The following is a 22,891-nucleotide window of genomic DNA, read 5'->3' on the forward strand; positions in this document are numbered from 1 at the left end:
TGTAATGGAAATGTTGAGCGGCTTCACTGCAGGTAGATAGTAAGTAAAAAATAAAAAACAATAAAAACTGTAATTGACATTCATTCATAATATGTCAAATTCCAAAGGGAAGCTATGAGATCTTGTTGCTATTAGAAGCGTAGGAGGTTGCTGAGGGTTGAACAGCTCATATTAATGTCTGGAATGGTGTGAATGGAATGGTGTCAACCACATGGAAATACATTTTACATTTTAGTCATTTAGCAGACGCTCTTATCCAGATCGAGTTAAAGTTAGTGCATTCATCTTAAGATAGCTAGGTGGGACAACCACATATCACAGTCATAGTAAGTACATTTTTCCTCAGAAACGTAGCTACTGTATCAGTAGAGTCAGAGCTAGAAGGAGGTGGGGGGGTCAAGTGCAAGTGCAGGTTGTGTTTATTTAATTTTTTTATTCTGTTTTTAATTCCATTCCAGCCATTACTATGAGACCGTCCTCCCCAATTAAGGTGCCACCGGCCGCTTGTGATTAGAAGTCTAATATAGGATGTGAAGTATGAAATAAAAATGCTAATATAATATTTGTTCCCACTACGACAAACTCTGTCACCGATGATGAGAATTAGGTCTTGATCTTTACAACTTTTACATTTCTCCTCCCAATGCACTTAAACTGTGTGTGTGTGTGTGTGCGTGCGTGTGCATGCACATGTGTGTGTGTGTGTGTGCGTGTTTCTGTTGTAGCATCATTAAACAGATAATATAGTGAGTTTATATTTAGCTACAGTCACATTAGATGCTAGTGATGTGTAACAAGACAAACACTGGGGTTACACAGTGTGTTTGTGTCTGTTAACTGTTTGTGCTCATCATTTTCTCTCTCTCTGCCTCTCTTTCTCTATCCAACCCATCTCCCAGACTCTTCTCTGTCCAAGGCCAGCCCCTGTTCGGAGCCAGGGAAACCCTGTAACCCATGTCTCGATGCAGCCAAGGCTTGCAACCTCAATGAAACCTGCAAGAGACAACGCTCCAATTACATCGCTATCTGCAACAAGCTCTCTCAGCCCTCACTGGCCAACCAGGAGCCTTGCAGCCGCAAACGATGTCACAAGGTGGGTGGGGGTTGGACCTGCACAAATGACATCCTATTCCCTAGTAATACACTACTTCTGACCAGAGCCCCATCACATGGTGAATTATAATAATTATATTATTTTGTGTTCCCAGGCGCTGCGTCAGTTCTTTGAGCGTGTGCAGTGGGAGCTGAGTTACCCCCTGTTGTTCTGCTCGTGTCCGGACCAGGCCTGTGCTGAGAGACGTAGACAGACCATTGTACCTGCCTGCTCCCACCAGGAGAAACACAGACCCTCCTGTCTAGAGCTACGACGCACCTGCCGCTCCGATGCACTCTGCAGGTAAACAAACCCAGACAGACACACACACAAACACACATACACCTCTACAAAACGTACACTCAAGTATACACACGGATTTGCACACGCATGCAAGAACATAATTCCAAACACACTCAAGTGTGCACACTCATTTATGCATGAACACACAAACAAACACATACACATACATACCCGAGCACTGGGATCTGAATCTTTTGGCTGCCTCATGCATTTAATTTCCTTTCTGCCTCCTACATAATGTTAAAAAGCACCCAGTAGTGTGTGGATCTGTTTGGGTGTTTTTTGTGTGTGTGTGTGTGTGTGTGTGTGTGAGAGAGTGACCAAAGATGGACATAGAAAGAAAAGAGAGAGAGGTGTAAAAAAAGAGAGCAGAGAAACAGAGAGAAAGAAAGAGAGAGCGGTAGAGAGATTAAGAGGATAGTTAGAGAATGGTAACGGGTGTAACTTGGGGCAACCTCTGAGTTGGATGCTAATTGCAACAGGCAGCCAGGAACTCATTAGCTATGCAAATATGGTAAATATGTAAATGAGCAGTCCCAATGAGGGACGACTAATTAAAGAGAACGTTTAGACAAAACAATCTAATTATAACCAAAAACAGACACAAACATACCCACGCACATATGCATGTGCACACGCGTGCACACACGCACAACCACACACTAGGCAACAACCCATCTACACACTCCTATCTCCTCTCCCTTCCTCTCTTCTACAATCCTCTCCTCATGTAAATATAGGTACAAGTTGTTTAAATGGGAGTTTAGGCTATTTCTGACTACATTATGTTTTCAATGTCAGCAGTGTCAGGTATGCGTTTATATGTTATTATAATTACATGGTGTATTGTGTGTGTGTGTATTTGTGTGGATATGTGTGTGTGTGCGTGTGTGGGTATGTTTTTTCTGCCTCTGCTAATGTAGATATTATAATAAGGTGTCTCCCATGGGATTACTGTGAGTCTGCTTTACTGTGACTGACAAGTCAGGGTCAGAGAGAGAGGGGAAAAGAGCGAGAGGAACGAGAGCTGGGGAGGGTGAAACAAATAGAAGGATAGAAGGAGAGAGAGAGTGTAGAGAGAGGGGGGAGAGATGTCCTCATTAGATATGCATGCACACCCCTTTAGCCAGCCAAGGTTGTTAGCTTAGACACCAGAATACAGCATGTAGCAGCTAATTGTCACGCTGTAAGTCCAACTTATATTTCTTTGTGCCCAACTTTTTATTCAGTGTTACAGGTACAAAAAACAACGCATAGAAAGATAACCCCAACCCATCAGCAAACATTCACTGTCTACTTGATAAGCAACTCCAGTGTATATTTGGCCTTGTGTTTGAGGTTATTGTCCCCTTGAAAGGTGAATTAATCTCCCAGTGTCTGGTGGAAAGCAGACTGAACCATGTTTTCCACTAGGATTTTGCCTGTGCTTACCTCCATCCCGTTTCTTTTTATCCTGAAAAACTCCAGAAAAAATACCCATAACATAATGCAGCCACAATCATGCTTGAAAATATGGAGAGTGGTACTCAGTAATGTGTTGTATTGGATTTGCCCCAAACAAAACACCTTGTATTCAGGACAAAAAGTAAATTGCTTGCAACATTTTGCAGTATTATTTTACTGCTGTTTTGCAAGGGAGATAAGGTGTCAGATATTCTGTACAGGCTTCCTTATTTTCACTCTGTCAATTAGCTTAGAATTCTGGAGTAAATACAATGTTGTCATCCTCAGTTTTCTCCAATCACAGCCACTTTGACATTATCTGATATTGTGTGTTGGCCAGTGACAAAAAAAATCTTAATTTATCCATTTTAAATTCAGGCCGTAACACAACAAAAAGTCAAGGGGTGTGAATACTTTCTGAAGGCACTGTGTATAGTTTGTATTTATTATGGATCCCCATAATATCCTGCCAAGGCAGCAGCTACTTTTCCTGGGGTCCAGCAAAATGAAGGCAGTTTTATAATTTTAAAAACATAACAATACATTCATACCAGATTTTACAACACATTAAGTGTGTCCTCTCACTCTACTACCACATATCTACAACATAAAATCCATGTGCACTGTACGTGTGTGTATAGTGCATATGTTATTGTATGTTTGTATGCATGTGTCTGTGCCTATGTTTGTGTTGCTTCACAGTCCCTGCTGTTTCATATGGTTTATTTGTATTAATTTTTTTATCAAATCTTATTGCTTGCATGAGTTACTTGATGTGGAATAGAGTTCCATATAGTCATGGCTCTATGTAGTACTGTGCACCTCCCATAGTCTGTTCTAGACTTGGGGACTGTGAAGAAACCTCTGGTGGCATGTCTTGTGGGGTATGCATGTGTAACAGTATAGCTTCCGTCCCTCTCCTCGCCCCAACCTGGGCTTGAACCAGGGACCCTCTGCGCACATCAACAACTGACACCCACGAAGCATCGTTACCCATCGCGCCACAAAAGCCACGGCCCTTGCAGCGCAAGGGGAACAACTACTTAAGGTCGCAGAGCGAGTGACGTCACCGATTGAAACGCTATTAGCGCGCACCACCGCTAACTAACTAGCCATTTCACATCGGTTACACATGGGTGTCCGAGCTGTGTGCCAGTACTTCAAACAGACAGCTCAGTGCATTCAACATGTCAATACCTCTCACAAATACAATTAGTGATGAAGTCAATCTCTCCTCCAGCCAGGAGAGATTGACATGCATATTATTAATGTTAGCTCTCTGTGTGCATCTAAAGGCCAGCCATGCTGCCCTGTTCTGAGCCAATTGCAATTTTCCTAATTCCCTCTTTGTGGCACCTGACCACACTACTGAACAGTAGCCCAGGTGCGACAAAACTAGGGCCTGTAGGACCTGCCTTGTTGATAGTGCTGTTAAGAAGGTAGAGCAGTGTTTTATTATGGACAAACTTCTCCCCATCTTAGCTACTGTTGTATCAATATGTTTTGACCATGACAGTTGACCATGACAGTTGACACCATGACATCCTTGGTTAGTCCAAGCAGTTTAGTCATCTCAACTTGCTAAATTTCCACATTATTCATTAAAAGATATAGTTGAGGTTAGGGTTTAGTGAATGATTTGTCCCAAATTCAATGCTTTTAGTTGTTTTTCCTTGCTACCCATTCCGAAACTAACTGCAGCTCTTTGTTAAGTGTTGCAGTCATTTAATTCGCTGTAGTTGCTCACACATTTTTATTTTACATTTTTATTATTACTTTTTATTTTAGCCTACTTGGTAAATATTTTCTTCTTCTTGAAATGCACTGTTGGTTAAGGGCTTGTAAGTAAGCATTTCACGGTAAAGTCTACACTTGTTGTATTTGGCGCATGTGGCAAATAAAGTTTGATTTGATTTGATGTATAGTGTTGAGTAATCCGCATACATAGACACACTGGCTTTATTCAAAGCCAGTGGCATGTCATTAGTGAAGATTGAAAAAAGTAAGGGGCCTACACAGCTGCCCTGGGGAATTCCTGATTCTATTGTGTTGGATAGACTTCAATTTAGAACATCTTCTGCGTTCTGTTAGACAGATAACTCTTTATCCACAATATAGCAGGGGGTGTAAAGCCATAACACATACGTTTTTCCAGCAGCAGACTTTGATCGATAATGTCTAAAGCCGCACTGTAGTCTAACATAACAGCCCCCGCAATCTTTTATCATAATTGGTTTGTATGTGTGGGGCTTTAGCTGAGTCAAGTATATTCGTCCAGGCCTCAATTGATCCTTGATTAGCGCTATTCATTCTTGTGGTTGATAATGCTAATGTTATAACTTCTAATAGTAACTGTATCCACTAATTAAATGGGAGAGAGTTTGCAGTGCTGCCTGTGAGCAGTAATCTTCTCTGATTGGTTGAGAGATTCAAAGTGCTATCATCGTTAAGTGACATACTGTAATAGATGAAAAGCATTGAATATTTAAATTCATGCACTTCAAAATGTATTTTGTAAGTTTACCACAGAAGCATTCAATTGCAGGGCACTGCCACATCCTTTACCTGATTTAGGGGACACAGTGAACAGTTGGGAATTGGGGCCAATTTCATCGTAATATGTTTCCTTGGTGTTAAATACCGTCTGTGAACAAATGTAAAATGTATAAATTGATGGTTTGGATTACGGAATACCAAGGTCATATTTTTCCATGTTCTGTTCCAGTTAAAGGGTTGTTAATATTCAATTAGATCTACGGACCATACTTTTATAATGGATAATTATTCAGATACAATTAGATCTGTCAACCATACTTTTTTAATGACTAGCTCATAATATGAGCTTTCCCAAAGCTGTTTATATATTATAGAGATTGGAAGCACAGATTATTTATTTATAAAACCCATCATTGGATGGTTTGGTAGTTGGGTTTCCCAAGGGACTCCATAAGGGAAAAAATGTGGAATGTTCTCATACAATTAGTGTCCATGATATCGGTAAGGGTACGGATTCCACATTTGGACCATTGGGGGGATGCAAAAGGTTACCCTCTGGATTACAAGGCATTATTGTAAAATATTGGAGTACGGGCATACTATTTTGATTCCCAGTTAAAAAAAAAATGTAATGTTGTGCCAAATGGAAATTGTGGGAGCAATAATAGGACCAAAACATAGTTTAAATGTTTTAAGGGATATATCAGTGAAGACCACCTCATCGAGGGCAAGAGGAGACACTATATTTCTCTCTATACTCAGCCAAGGGACTGAAGAATTATGTCTAAACCAATTTAGGATGGGGTGAAATACTAGTACCTGGAAATCCTGGAAATACATTTTAATGTTTGGTACGGATAGTCCTCCTATCTCTTTCCCTCTTTGCAAATGTGTTAATTTTATCCAGGATCGTTTACCTCACCACACAAATGTTGAAACCGCACTATGAATTGTATCCCAATAGCCAGAAGGGGGAGCCATGGGAAGCATTAAACTACAGAAATTCAGCTGTGGCAGTTTTTCATTTTGACAATAGATATTCTGCCAGTTAAAGCAACTGGGATATTATTCCATCTACTGAGGTCCGATTTAATTGTTTTCAGTGTTCTGTTAAAGTTCTATCAATGGTTTTATCTAAGGAAGGAAATACATCTACTCCTAAATATTTAAAATGGGAAACAGCAGGGTTTCCATAAATAGAGATGGAATGCTCCAATGGGGTCTTGAGAGGCATTGGGGCAGAAATTAAGATGAATTAATCTATGATCTTCAATGCGTTTGGGACCGATTGAGATACATTGTCCAGATACAGTACAGTAAAATATTGTCTGTGTATAATGAGAGGAAGTAATCAGTAGATTTAGGAAAATGTGTGTTATTTCCTTCGATTGATGAATTGCCTGGGCCAGGGGTTTCATGGATAACAAGAATAGCAAAGATGAAATTGAATTGCCTTGTCTGCTGCTTCTAGTGATTCTGAATGGAGCAAAACATATATTGCTGGGTATAACTATGACTGAGGGATTAGAATAGGGTATTTTAATCATATGAATTAAATTGGAACCAATTCCCATATTTATTTTTATTCTACCTTTATTTAACTAGGCAAGTCAGTTAAGAACAAATTCTTATTTTCAATGACGGCCAAGTTCAGGGGCAGAACAACTGATTTTTATCTTGTCAGCTCTGGGATTCAATCTTGCAACCTTTACTAGTCCAACGCTCTAACCACTAGGCTACCCTGCCACCCCAAATATGTTCCAACACAGACCAGAGATATGACCATTCTAGTCTATCAAAAGCTTTTCCTGCATCGAGAGATAATACACTCCAAGGAACTGTTGTTTCTGATGAAGCATCTAACATACTGTACACTTTGAAATAGTAGAAGGAATTTATCAGAGAATAAACGCTTTTTAACAAACCCGTTTTTGTCCGTGTGGAACTATTAGGGTACGTACTTCTAGAGACGGGAGATGACAACATTTTGGAAAATAGTTGAATATCTGTATTTATCAAGATAGTGAGAACACTGCGTGGCATCCTTCACTATTTTTAATAAAAGCGAAATGAATGATGTATTCACATCTCTCCCAATTTAACCTTTGTGAATGGCTGTATTAATCATTTCGATTCAGGCTGGGGGTGCCTGTGTATGCTGCCGCAGTGCCTACTACTACAATTTCCAAGTCGATGTCGGCAACCCGTCCCTGCTCTGGATCGAGCGGAGCTTCTCCATCTTTCGGAGGCCTGCGCCAGGCGCCGGGAGCAATGGGCTCAAGTTATCCTGCCTCTCACCCATCCATAAAGGGTTCTCCGAGTCCTGTGAAGCGTGGTAGTGGGTGGATTTCCTCATCCTTCTCGCCAGCCGTGATTTTGGGAAGCTCCATGGTAAGAAAAGTGACCATCCCTGGTGCAAAAACAATGTCCTATCCCGGAGCTCGAGTAAATTACATTACTAAGCTGCTCATGAATGTACTACGTCAGGACATGGACATTGATTCTATCGTAGTCCATGTGGGTTTTAACAAAGAGTTGCAGTTAGTTTCAGAGTGGGTGGCAAGGACTAAGTTAGTCCTAAATATTTCCAAAACTAAAAGCGTTGTATTTCAGACAAGTCATTCACTAAACCCTTAACCTCAGCTAAATCTTGTAATGAATAATGTGTAAATTGAGCAAGTTGAGGTGACTAAACTGCTTGGAGTAACCCTGGATTGTAAACTGTCATGGTCAAAACATATTGATACAACAGTAGCTAAGATGGGGAGAAGTATGTCCATAATTGTCACGACTTCCGCCGAAGTCGGTCCCTCTCCTTGTTCGGGCGGCTTTCGGCGTCACCGGCCATCTAGCCATCGCCGATCCACTTTTCATTTTCCATTTGTTTTGTCTTTGTCTTATACACCTGGTTTCAATCCCCCAATTACTTGTTCATTATTTAACCCTCTGTTCCCCCATGTTTGTTTGTGAGTAATTGTTTGTCTTGTATACGGTCTGTTATTGCGGGCTTGGTATATTGTGTTGTATTTGTGATTTCTTGAGTAAATACGTTGATTACTCATATCTGCTGTCCTGCGCCTGACTCTCTACACCAGCTACACACAGGCTGATTACAGAATTACTCACCTGTCAAATGGAGTCAGCAGGAGCAGACCCCCTCCCTGTGGCGGTAGAGGAGCGCGTCCAGCAGCACGCGACCATGTTGCAACGTCTGGGCACCGCCATGGATTGCGTGCTGCAGACGATGGATCGTTGGGAGAGAGGAGGAGGTCATCCAGCACCTCCACCAGCCCCACTACAGCAGGCCCCACTGTCCACCTCTCCTTCACCCTGTCCCAGCGGGATTCGACTCACGCTCCCGAGGGAGTATGATGGGACGGCTGCCGGATGCCAGGGGTTCCTACTCCAGCTGGAACTCTACCTGGCGAATGTCCACCCGGCTCCTTCGGGACTTGAGAGCGTGTCCGCCCTCGTCTCCTGACTCTCAGATAAAGCCCTGGAGTGAGCCAACGCCGTATGGAGTGAAGGAGACGCGGCGTTGGACCATTACACAGAGTTCACCTGCCGCTTTCGGGCAGTTTTCAACCACCCGCCTGAGGGTTGAGCGGCGGGTGAACGTCTGTTGCACCTGAGGCAGGGGACGAGGAGTGCGCAGGATTTCGCATTGGACTTCCGGACCCTGGCCGCCCTGATCGATCACTACCGGTGCAGTCTGCGCGAGGACGTCCTTCCGGAATTGGCCTGCCGAGACACCACCCTAACGTTGGACCAGCTGGTGGATCTGTCCATTCAGCTGGACAACCTGCTGGCTGCCCGTGGACGTCCGGAACGGGGCCTGTCAGTTCCATCCCCCAGCACCTCCGCTCCGACGCCCATGGAGCTGGGAGGTGCTGCGCTTAGGGCGACCAGAGGAGGGGCCATTCCCTGCACCATCTGTGGCCGCAGAGGGCACACTGCTGGTCGGTGCTGGGGGGGTTCCTCATGGAGTCGAGGCAGCAGGCAGGGCACTATCGTGTCACTCCAGGTGAGTCGGCACCAGGCTCACCCAGAGCCCCCTGTTGCTCACATGTATGTGTTTATTACATTTCCTGAGTTTTCCCCGCATTCCTAGCATAAGGCGCTAGTAGATTCAGGCGCAGCTGGGAATTTTATTGACTGTTTATTTGCCCATAGTTTAGGGATCCTTCTTGTTCCTGTGGATATGCCATTCCCTGTGCACGCACTAGATAGTCAACCATTAGGGTCAGGGCTGATTAGGGAGGCCACCGCTCCACTAGACATGGTTATGCAGGAGGGTCACAAGGAGAGAATCAGTCTCTTCCTTATTGATTCTCCTGTGTTTCCTGTGGTGCTGGGCCTACCCTGGTTGGCCTGTCATGACCCCACTATTTTGTGGCAACAGAGGGCTTTATGGGGTGGTCACGAGAGTGCTCAGGGAGGTGTGTAGGAGTTTCCATCGGTGCGACTACGGTTGAAAGTCCAGACCAGGTCTCCACCGTGCGCATCCCCTCAGAATATGCCGATTTGGCTCTCAGCTTCTGTAAGAAGAGGGCAACTAAATTACCACCCCATCGACGGGGGGATTGTGCGATAAATCTCCTGGTAGAAGCAGCACTTCACAGGAGTCACGTGTATCCTCTGTCACAGGAGGAGACAGCGGCTATGGAAACATATGTCTCCGAATCCCTGGGGCAGGGATACATTCGGCCCTCCACTTCACCTGCCTCCTCGAGTTTCTTTTTTGTGAAGAAGAAGGATGGAGGTCTGCGCCAATGGATTGACTATCGGGGTATCAATCAGATCACAGTGAGGTATAGCTACCCACTGCCTCTCATCGCCAGTGCGATCGAGTCAATGCATGGAGCATGCTTCTTCACAAAATTGGATCTCAGGAGCACTTACAACCTGGTGCGTATCCGGGAGGGGGACGAGTGGAAGACGACATTTAGTACCACCTCAGGGCACTATGAGTACCTCGTCATGCTGTACGGGTTGATGAATGCTCCATCAGTCTTCCAGGCCTTTGTTGACGAGATTTTCCGGGACCTACACGGGCAAGGTGTAGTGGTGTATATCAACGACATTCTGATATACTCCGCTACACGCGCCGAGCATGTGCCCCTGGTGCGCAGGGTGCTTGGTCGACTGTTGGAGCATGACCTGTACGTCAAGGCTGAGAAATGTATGTACTTCCAACAGTCCGTCTCCTTCCTAGGGTACCGCATTTCCACTTCAGGGTTGGAGATGGAGAGTGACCACATTTCAGCCGTGCGTAATTGGCCGACTCCCACCACGGTAAAGGAAGTGCAGCGGTTTCTAGGGTTTGCCAAGCAGTAAAATTAGATTAGAAAAACCGAGAAAAATACACCTTATAGAACAACGGGGGCTGTGAACCAACACAAACATAGGCACAGACACATGCACACACAAGTACACGATAACATACACACTATACACACACTTACACATGGATTCTGTACTGTAGATATGTGGTAGTGGTGGAGTCGGGGCCTGAGGACACACAGTGTGTTGTGAAATCTGTGAATGTATTGTTTTAAAATTGTATAAACTGCCTAATTTTGCTTGACTCCAGGAAGAGTAGCTGAGGCCTTGCCAGCAGCTAATGGGGATCCATAATAAATACAAATACAGTAATAATAACGAAGTACAATGTTCAGCAATCATAATAATAATCAGGGCCGGCTCTAGACTTTTGGTGGCCCTCAGCGAGACTTGTTTGGGGGGCTGCCCACCAACTGGGCAAAATACATTTGTGGCCCCCCTCTTGTCATTGGAGAGAAAAATGTAAGCTTTATTCAGTCAATTCGACACCTTTTATAAACTAGTCAACACTTGCTGTGTCACGTCCTGACCAGTATAGGGGTTATTGGTTATGGTAGTTTGGTCAGGACGTGGCAGAGGGTATTTGTTTTATATGGTTCGGGGGTTTATGTTATGTAGAGGGGTATTGTATTTATGTGTTCCGGGGTTTTTGGTGTATGTTCTTGTTTTGGGTTTCTAGGTTTTCTAAGTTTTGTATTTCATTGTTGGCCTGGTGTGGCTCTCAATCAGGAACAGCTGTACATCGTTGTTCCTGATTGGGAGTCATACTTAGGGAGCTTGTTTTCACCTGTCTCATTGTGGGTAGTTGAATTTTGCACTGCTGTTATTATAGCCTGTGAAACTGCCGGTCTGTCGTTCTTTGTTTCTTGTTTTCGTGTTCACTTTAATTAAAATAAATAATGATGAGCACGCAACCCGCTGCGCCTTGGTCCCCTTCTCTCTTCAACGACGCCCGTTACATGCTGTTCAGTTGTAGTATGTGAAGCACACATAATAAAATAAATGAATGTGTCAGAAAACAATAATTAGGCTTAGTCGTGGATTTTGACTTATTGTTACCACTTATATTACATGGGACGTGCAAATTTATGTGCATCATGCTCTCTCTCCCTCCACTGTGCAAAGAAATTTGACAGCAACCAGAGATCTGTATATTATGACGAGTTTCCCTAACAATGGGAGTTGCTGTCCCAAAGGCAGGAAGGCAGGCGACAAGCTTAGGTCCAAAATACGCCCATAGAATCTCATTGGGCTTATTTTCGACAGATTCTCCCCTCTTCCTCTCTGCTGTGTTTCTCTGTCATCACTCGCTTTGTGACCGACAGGTGCCTATCCTATCAATAAATCGCTGAAGATGCATATCATTGAAAATTTTGAATGAAAAGTAGCCTAGTTCATATGAAGTGCAAAATGTAGTCGGCTGAAATTAAGCCGACGCTAATGGAAAACACTGATTACCACAAGTTTAGATAACTTGCTAAACTAACTTACCAATCGAAAAATTGTTAGCTGACATGACTAATGTAGTGACTGTCAGTGACTGACAAAACAAGAGAAAAACTGCTGATGTACAACCACATTTTGAACTTGCACCTTGTGTTTTCTACTATTATAACTTTCAACAGTAAATTGAGACCCCTACTGAGTCTTGTCTTATGCTGAGGGCAGCATCACAGCCATAGGCTAGGCTGCATGATAGCATACCTGACTATTATGCCAGTCAAACTGAGGTTAGCCTAAATCTGTTGGGTCATACCCTTGTATCAGGTATGAAGGTAAGACCCAGATGCAGACCACGTTGAAGAAACAATAGTTTAATATTTCAACAGGGGCAGGCAATAGACAGGTCATGGCAGGCAGGGGTCAGTAAACCAGAGGTGGGGCAATGGTACCGGATGGCAGGCAGGGTCAGGGTAAGGCAGAGGTTAGTAATCCAGAGGGTAGCAAAGGTAAAGGTTGGCAGGCAGGCTCAGGGTCAGGGGCAGGCAGAGTGGTCAGACAGGCAGGCTCGGAGTCAGGACAGGCAAGGGTCAAAACCAGGAGGGTGAGAAAAGAGAGACTGGAAAAAGCAGGAGCTGAGACAAACTAGCAACAGACAAACAGAGAACACAGGTATAAATACACAGGGGATAATGGGGAAGATGGGCGACACCTGGAGGGGGTGGAGACAATCACAAATACAGGTGAAACAGATCAGGCTGTGACACCTTGTGTGTTGGGCTTCATGTGCTTCTCGAATAAGTCTTGAGGCAGAGGAAAACTTGTGTGTTGTATTCTTGAAGGTCAAGATTTGTTTTGCCGGGTGGATGAAGCCACATCTCAGGTTTAGCATGGGTAACTGGGATCTCACCAGTAGGTTGCCCTCTGTTTCAGCAGTTCGGCACTTAGTTCTGGGTAGATGCTGATCCTCTTCTCCGCCTAGGTCAAAGCCCCTGATTTGATTTGATTAGAGTTGATTACGCTACAAGGCGAATAAATTGCAGTTTGACTTCAAAACTTTGGATTCGTACAATCCTGCACCAAGATCCAAGTTAGAAACGCCAAGGCTAGCTTTTTCAAACAGAAATTTGCTTCGTGCAACTCCAACTCTAAAAAGTTCTGGGACATTGTAAAGTCCATGGAGAATAAGAACACCTCCTCCCAACTGCCCACTGCACTGAGGATAGGAAACTCTGTCACCACCGATAAGCCCACTATAATTGAGAATTTCAATAAGCATTTTTCTACGGCTGGCCATGCTTTCCACCTAACTACCCCTACTGCATTCAACAGCACTGCACCCCCCACAGCTACTCGCCCAAGCCTCCCCCATTTCTCCTTCTCCCAAATCCATTCAGCTGATGTTCTGAAAGAGCTGCAAAATCTGGACCCCTACAAATCAGCTGGGCTTGACAATCTGGACCCTTTCTTTCTAAAATTATCTGCCGAAATTATTGCAATCCCTATTACTAGCCTGTTCAACCTCTCTTTCGTGTCGTCTGAGATTCCCATAGATTGGAAAGCAGCTGCTGTCATCCCCCTCTTCAAAGGAGGTGACACTCTTGACCCAAATTGCTACAGACCTATATCCATCCTACCCTGTCTTTCTAAGGTCTTCGAAAGCCAAGTCAACAAACAGATTACCGACTATTTTGAATCCCACCGCACCCTCTCCGCTATGCAATCTGGTTTCAGAGCTGGTCATGGGTGCACCTCAGCCACGCTCAAGGTCCTAAACGACATCGTAACCGCCATCGATAAGAAACATTACTGTGCTGCCGTATTCATTGACCTGGCCAAAGCTTTTGACTCTGTTAATCACCACATCCTCATCGGCAGACTTAGTAGCCTTGGTTTCTCAAACGATTGCGTCGCCTGGTTCACCAACTACTTCTCTGACAGAGTTCAGTGTGTCAAATCGGAGGGCCTACTGTCTGGACCTCTGGCAGTCTCTATGGGGGTACCACAGGGTTCAATTCTTGGGCCAACTCTTTTCTCTGTATACATAAATGATGTCGCTCTTGCTGCTGGTGAATCTCTGATCCACCTCTACGCAGACGACACCATTCTGTATACTTCTGGCCCTTCTTTGGACACTGTGTTAACAACCCTCCAGACAAGCTTCAATGCCATTCAACTCTCCTTCCGTGGTCTCCAACTGCTCCTAAACACAAGTAAAACTAAATGCATGCTCTTCAACCGATCGCTGCCTGCACCTGCCCGCCCATCCAGCATAACTTCTCTGGACGGTTCTAACTTAGAATTTGTGGACAACTACAAATACCTAGGTGTCTGGTTAGACTGTAAACTCTCCTTCCAGACTCACATCAATCATCTCCAATCCAAAGTGAAATCTAGAATTGGCTTCCTATTTCGCAACAAAGCATCCTTCACTCATGCTGCCAAACATACCCTCGTAAAACTGACCATCCTACCAATCCTCGACTTCGGCGATGTCATTTACAAAATAGCCTCCAATACCCTACTCAACAAGCTGGATGCAGTCTATCACAGTGCCATCCGTTTTGTCACCAAAGCCCCATATACAACCCACCACTGCGACCTGTATGCTCTCGTTGGCTGGCCTTCACTTCATAATCGTCGCCAAACACATTGGCTCCAGGTCATCTACAAGACCCTGCTAGGTAAAGTCCCCCCTTATCTCCGCTCACTGGTCACCATAGCAGCACCCACCTGTAGCACGCGCTCCAGCAGGTATATCTCTCTGGTCACCCCTAAAGCCAACTCCTCCTTTGGTCGTCTCTCCTTCCAGTTCTCAGCTGCCAATGACTGGAACGAACTACAAAAATCTCTAAAACTGGAAACACTTATCTCCCTCACTAGCTTTAAGCACCAGCTGTCAGAGCAGCTCACAGATCTCTGCACCTGTACATAGCCCATCTTTAATTGAGCCCAAACTACTACCTTTTCCCCTACTGTATTTATTTATTTTATTTATTTTGCTCCTTTGCACCATATTATTTATATTTTAACTTTTAACTTTCTTCAAACTACAAATCTACCATTCCAGTGTTTTTCTTGCCATACTTTATTTACTCTGCCACCATGGCATTTTTTTGCCTTTACCTCCATTATCTCACATCATTTGCTCACATTGTATATAGTCTTATTTTTTTCTACTGCATCATTGATTGTATGTTGTTTTACTCCATGTGTAACTCTGTGTTTTTGTATGTTGTCGAACTGCTTTGCTTTATCTTGGCCAGGTCGCAATTGTAAATGAGAACTTGTTCTCAACTTGCCTACCTGGTTAAATAAAGGTGAAATAAAAATAAATAAAGATCCGTTCCGGAGAGGACCTGTGCGGTGCGCAATGTTTATCAGCAGGGATCAAGCTTTTCCTGCCAAACGGTTCATAGAAACGATTGCTCATGAAGGTAGTTGGGTTCCAAACTTACACACCAGTTTCAAGTACTGTGACCCGCACATTGAATTTACGGGAATGATTTTTGAGTGATTCTGTTTCATTTTTAAAAGATGTTTCCCTTTTTAGCTTAGTTTGCGGTGTCTCTAGGTCATGGAGTCGCCCCTCTGTCACATTGGCTGCTGTCTCGAAAATGTTCACATTAGTTGAGTAGGTATCCACTTTAGAAGTGAACTGTGCAAGACATTTATTTATCGGTTTAATTGCAAGTCGAGGGCAGAGATAATTTCCTCACGAACAATCTTTCCGATAGTAGCGGTCAACTCTTTCTGTTGTCGGGTGTTGAGAGCTGCCATGTTCCTACAGGTGAAATGTGAACGGACAGAACATGCCAGCTGCTGGAGCAAATAGACTTACTTTTGTTCCTTGTAATACAGTGAATGACCCACACCTTAATGTGATGTTGTATATTGACATTTATTTGAAAATAAGTCAGTTAATTCATAGTTGTTTTGCAAACGCATGAGAAATCCATGTGTTTCAATGCATTCCTCCGGAACCGGAACCACCAAACCTTTCCTGTCTGTCTTGTATTTCAACACAGTTCTCTTTTTGAATATGAACTCACACACACACACACACACACACACACACACACACACACACACACACACACACACACACACACACACACACACACACACACACACACACACACACACACACACACACACACTTACACACACACTCCACCCTTTGATTGTGGACTATGAATCAGACACCACATGCACCATCACAGCTCCTCCAAACCAATGGCACAGAGATCAGTGTGTGTATGTGCCCAATTTAAAGGTAAAGCAATTCTCATCCATCCTCACACACATAAACCGATACCCAAGTACACACCCAAAAACACACAGGCATGTGCACACACGCTCCCATGTAGTGACTTACCTCTATGAGAATGTCAACAGCACAGCATTCAGACTATGGCTGGCCAATATGGCCTGAAGCTCATATCTACATTTTTATTTTTTTTTTACTTATGAGCGATTCACAATACATATCTTGATTTTTTTCAATGTTTTCTCTAAATAAGCTTTGTTGTACAATTAAAGGTCAAATCCACAGCATTTAAAAAAGAGTCAACTATAATGTAATGAAGTCAGAGCTTGTGTAATTATACCTATGCTGAATATAGGCCTTCCACAACCATGAGACCCACTAATCATTATTTGATCAAAATAGTTGTACCTGCTTTTTTGCAATAATCACTGATCTAGCTTTCACGTCTTCTATAAAAATGCCCTTTTGTTTACAAATTTAACAAGAACCATGCATAACGCACATTCACTAATAATGTAGCAGGCATTATAAAAAATGATTACCCGTCTCATAAACAATCTCTGAAGTACAAGCCCACGTGCTACTGAGTAGCCAGCTAATCTTTATATTTCAAGTTTAGCCAACTTGGATCTAGGTAAAATTTCACAAGCGTTGAATTCAGCTAACAATGCAAAACAGTTGAATTGTTATGAACACAACCTTCTGTCTGTCTCCAACTGTTTGAACAGCATGCTAGCCTGTCCACTTTGTTCGAAATCAAGTGACCTACCTTATTTCTCAGAATGAGAACGTGTTTCCAATTCATTATATAATTGTTATATGCTTATTGCATATTTATAAAACACCAACTAAACAGCTATTATACAGTTCATTCAGAAAGTATTCAGACCCCTTGACTTTTTCTACATTTTGTTACGTTAATGCCATATTCTAAAATGGATTGACTAGTTTTTTTCCCTTATCAATGAAAAACAAAAACAGGTATTCAGACCCTTTACTCAGTACTTTGTTGAAGAACCTTTGGCAGCAATTGCAGCATTGAGTATTCTTGAGTTTGACACTACAAGCTTGGCACACCTTTTTACTGCTGCTCTTTAATTCTTTGTTTTTTAAATTTTTTTACTTATCTATTTTTCTTAAAACTGCATTGTTGGTTAAGGGCTTGTAAGTAAGCATTTCACTGTAAGGTCTACACCTGCTGTATTCGGCGTATGTGACAAATACCATTTCTTCTCTGCAGATCCTCTCAATTTCTGTCAGGTTGGATGGGGAGCGTCTCTCCAGAGATGTTCGATACGGTTCAAGTCCGGGCTCTGGCTGGGTTCTCAAGGACATTTATAGACTTGTCCCGAAGCCACTCCTGCGTTGTCTTGGCAGTGTGCTTAGGGTCATTGTCCTGTTAGAAGGGCAACCTTCCCCCCAGTCTGAGGTCCTGAGCGCTCTGGAGCAGGTTTTTATCAAGGATCTCTCCGTTCAACTTTCCCATGATCCTGACTAGTCTCCCAGTCCCTGCCGCTGAGAAACAAACCCACAGTATGATGCTGCCAACACCATGCTTCACCGTAGGGATGGTTCCAGGTTTTCTCCAGACGTGACGCTTGATTCACGCCAAAGAGTTCAATCTTGGTTTCATTGGACTTTAGAATCTTGTTCTTCATGGTCTGAGAGTCTTTAGGTGCCTTTTGGCAAACTCCAAGTGGGCTTTCATGTGTCTTTTACTGAGGAGTGGCTTCCGTCTGGCCAATCTTCCATAAAGGCCTGATTGGTGGAGTGCTGCAGAGATGCTTGTGCCAAGCTTGTAGCGTCATACCCAAGAAGACTAGAGGCTGTAATTGCTGCCGAAGGTGCTTCAACAAAGTACTGATAAAGGGTGTGAATTCTTATGTAAATATAATATTTCATTTTTAATTTTTTTTTATACCTTTGCAAAAAAATCCACTCAAAATTTTTTTTGCTTTGTCGTTAAGGGGCGAGATGAGAACAAAACAATTAATTTCATCCATTTTAGAATAAAGCTGTAATGTAACAAAATGTGGAAAAATTATTTGTCACATGCGCCGAATACAACAAGCGTAGACGTTACCGCAAAATTCTTACTTGCAAGCACTTAATTAACTTAGTTCAAGAAGAAGAAAAAAATTACCAAGTAGACTAAAATAAAAAGTAATAATAAAAAGTAACACAATAAGAATAAAAATAACGAGGATATATACAGGTTGCACCGGTACCGAGTCAGTGTGCGGGGATACAGGCTAGTTAAGATAATCTGTACATGTAGGTGGGGTTGAAGTGACTATGCATAGGTAACAAACAAACAGAGAGTAGCGGCAGTATACAAAAGGGAGGGGGGAGGGTCAGTCAACGTAAATTGTCCGGTGGCGATTTTATGAATTGTTCAGTAATCTTATGGCTTGGGGGTAGAAGCTGTTGAGGAGCCTTTTAGTCATAGACTTGGCGCTCCGGTACCGCTTGCCATGCGGTAGCAGAGAAAACAGTCTATAAATTGGGTGACTGGAGTCTCTGACATTTTTATGGGCTTTCCTCAGACACTGCCTATTATATAGATCCGGGATGGCTGGAAGCTTGGCCCCAGTGATGTACTGGGCCGTTCGCACCACCCTCTGTAGTGCCTTACGGTCAGATGCCGAGCAGTTGCCATACCAGGCAGTAATGCAACCGGTCAGAATGATATCGATGGTGCAGCTGTAGAACATTTTGAGGATCTGGGGACCCATGCCAAATCTTTTCAGTCTCCTGAGGGGGGAAAGGTTTTGTTGTGTCCTCTTCACAACTGTCTTGGTATGTTTGGACCACGATAGTTCGTTGGTGATGTGAACACCAAGGAACTTGAAACTCTCGACCCGCTCCACTACAACCCCGTCGATGTTAATGGGGGCCTGTTCGGCCTGCCTTTTCCTGTAGTCCACGATCAGCTCCTTTGTCTTGCTCACCTTGAGGGAGAGGTTGTTGTCCTGGCATCACACTGCCAGTTCTCTGACCTCCTCCCTACAGGCAGTCTCATCATTGTCGGTGATCACGCCTACCACTGTTGTGTCATCAGCAAACTTAATGATGGTGTTGGAGTAGTGTTTGACCACGCAGTCATGGGTGAACAGGGAATACAGGAGGGGACTAAGCACACACCCCTGAGGTGCACCAGTGTTGAGGATCAGCGTGGCAGATGTATTGTTGCCTACTTTTACCACCTGGGGGCAACCGTCAGGAAGTCCAGGATCCAGTTGCAGAGGGAGGTGTTTAGTCCCGGAGTCCTTAGCTTAGTGATGAGCTTCGTGGGCACTATGGTGTTGAACGCTGAGCTGTTGTCAATGAACAGCATTCTCACATACAGTTGAAGTCGGAAGTTTACGTACACCTTAGCCAAATACATTTAAACTCAGTTTTCCACAGTTTCTGACATTTAATCCTAGTACAAATGTCCTGTCTTAGATCAGTTAGGATCACCACTCTATTTTAAGAATGTGTAATGTCTGTATAATAGTAGAGAACAATTTTTATTTCAGCTTTTATTTCTTTCATCACATTCCCAGTGGGTCAGAAGTTTACATACACTCAATTAGTATTTGGTAGCATTGCCTTTAAGTTGTTTAACTTGGGTCAAACGTTTCGGGTAGCCTTCCACAAGCTTCCCACAATAAGTTGGGTGAATTTTGGCCCATTCCTCCTGACAGAACTGGTGTAACTGAATCAGGTTTGTAGGCCTCCTTGCTCCCAAACGCTTTTTCAGTTCTGCTCACAAATTTTCTATAGGTTTGAGGTCAGGGCTTTGTGATGGCCACTCCAATACCTTGACTTTGTTGTCCTTAAGCCATTTTGCCACAACTTTGGAAGTATGCTTGGGGTCATTGTCCATTTGGAAGACCCATTTGCGACCAAGCTTTAACTTCCTGACTGATATCTTGAGATATTGCTTCAATATATCCACATAATTTTCTTTCCTCGTGATGCCATCTATTTTCTGAAGTGCACCAGTCCCTCCTGCAACAAATCACCCCCACAACATGATGCTGCCACCCCCGAGCTTCCCCTTTTTCCTCCAAACATAACGATGGTCATTATGGCCAAACAGTTCTATTTTTGTTTCATCAGACCAGAGGACATTTCTCCAAAAAGTACGATCTTTGTCCCCATGTGCAGTTCAAAACGTAGTCTAGCTTTTTTATGGTGGTTTTGGAGCAGTGGCTTCTTCCTTGCTGAGTGGCCTTTCAGGTTATGTCAATATAGGACTCGTTTTACTGTGGATATAGATACTTTTGTACCTGTTTCCTCCAGCATATTCACATGGTCCTTTGCTGTTGTTCTGGGATTGATTGTCACTTTTTGCACCAAAGTACGTTCTTCTCTAGGAGACAGAATGCGTCTCTTCCTGAGTGGTATGACGGCTGAGTGGTCCCATGGTATTTATACTTGCGTACTATTATTTGTACAGATGAACGTGGTACCTTCAGGCGTTTGGAAATTGTTCACATGGTTTTGTTCACATCGGCTACCGATAGTGTATCACACAGTCATCCAGAACAGCTGGTGCTCTCGTGCATGCTTCATTGTTGCTTGCCTCGAAGCGAGCATAAAAAGCATTTAGCTCGTCTGGTAGGCTTGCGTCACTGGGCAGTTCGCGTCTGGGTTTCCCTTTGTAGTCCGTAATAGTTTTCAAGCCCTGACACATCCGACGAGCATCAGAGCCGGTGTAGAAGGATTCAATCTTAATCCTGTATTGACGCTTTGGTTGTTTTATGGTTCGTCTGAGGGCATAGCGGGATTTCTTATAAGTGTCTGGATTAGTCTCCCGCTCCTTGAAAGCGGCAGCTCTAGCCTTTAGCTCGATGCGGATGTAAAAGGGTCTGAATACTTTCCGAATGCACTGTACGTACGCACACACACAAGCACAAACTGTAATAATATTCTTGTCACACATTTTCCTTAGGAGGCTTGTGCTCACACACTGCTCTGGTACTGCTGATAACCGCATGACATACCACACACACACACAAACACACACACAAACACGCAATTACTCCCTACAGGAGACATAAACATGCACGCACACACACTTTCACTGCAATTACACTCAACAGGACAATGAAAGAGAGCAAAAGAGTGTGATAGGATACATAGAGAGATAGCGGTTCCACGCAGGGTAGCCCAAAATGTTTTTGGTATCTGTCACGTCCTGACCAGTAAAGGGGCTGTTTGTTATTGTAGTTTGGTCAGGGCGTGGCAGGGGGTGTTTGTTTAGGGTGTTTCGGGGTTGTTTGGGTTATGTTCTATGTTAGTGTATTTCTATGTGATTTCTAGTTGGTCTATTTCTGTTGTTGTTTATTGCGTTGACATTCAATTGGAGGCAGCTGCTTCTCGTTGCCTCTGATTGAAGGTCCTATTTATAGGGGTGTTTGTTTTATGGGGGTTTGTGGGTAGTTATTTCCTGGTTTAGTGTTTGTTGCACCTGACGGGACTGTTTGAAGTCGTTTGTTTTGTATACGTGTTTATTTTGTTTTCCTTCAAATAAAAAAGAAGATGAGTACACATTTTCCCGCTGTGTTTTGGTCCACTCCTTACGACAATCGTGACAGTATCTCGGATTGTTCTGGTAATTCTCACATACAAGCTTCATTTGGAGGAAGGATGTTTGACATGCTTTTTACATTTCTATTTTTTTAAATCATGTGGGGAAAATCATGATGGAAGTGGCCATTTTAGGCTCTTTTTAAACCTATAAGCCTCCTTTGAGGCAGAGAGAGAGAGAGTATAGACTAGATTATATGAGTCAGGTGAGTAGCAGTCATTGTGAGTGTATAGGTCGTTATCAGTAAGGTGTCACAATAAGGTGCAGAGTGTTTGATTTGCATGCTTGGGGGAAAGGAGACTCGCATCTCCCCTAAAACCATTGACAACTGCGTGCGGTTTTCAAGGGATTGTTAAATAAATATTAAGTATTTGGTTGTAACATCATCACCTCTTGAAAAGCATAGTCAGAACTACACATTTCAGATTATTCCACATTTAGCTCAATCATCAGAGCTATAGAGCAAGTAACTCCATGCTTTTCATGATCAGTAAACATCAATTGATCATGTTTTTTCAGATACAGGAGGGTAGCCTATCCATTTGGCTTGTAGCTCGCTAGCTAAGCAAACAACTTGTGTCATTTAGCTTGCTTCATCAGAGTTTAGGCTTTTGGAAAGAGCTTGACATTGTCCTTGTAAGGCTGTCAGTTCGACTAACGTTACTGTCATCACCACTAAAGATGGCATGCAAATCAAACAATATTTGGATATTGCTATCCATCTACTTTATCCCCTGAAAGTTTGCTTGATAACTAGCCATATTGACGTGATCTGTTATTAGCTAGCTAGTCAAATTGACATGGTCCATCAATCAATGTAACCTATCATGTCTGTCAGCAGCAATCATGATTAAACACTCTTAAAAACAATGTTGAAATGGTGATAATGTTCGCTAACTTTGCTAGGTAGGCCTACCATGTT

The 22,891-nt window shown here is 43.3% G+C and overlaps 1 protein-coding gene across 1 annotated transcript in view; it reads left to right on the forward strand.

Moving 5' to 3' along the window:
* Positions 1–22,891, forward strand: part of LOC115159743 (GDNF family receptor alpha-2) — a 69,897-nt gene that overhangs the window by 33,220 nt on the left and 13,786 nt on the right. Inside the window, exons 4-5 of the mRNA XM_029709770.1 lie at positions 900–1,093; positions 1,209–1,396. Coding sequence (XP_029565630.1) covers positions 900–1,093; positions 1,209–1,396 — 382 coding nt within the window. The remainder of the gene's footprint in view (positions 1–899; positions 1,094–1,208; positions 1,397–22,891) is intronic.

Source organism: Salmo trutta, chromosome 23 (genome assembly GCF_901001165.1).
Source record: "Salmo trutta chromosome 23, fSalTru1.1, whole genome shotgun sequence".
NCBI lineage: Eukaryota > Metazoa > Chordata > Actinopteri > Salmoniformes > Salmonidae > Salmo > Salmo trutta.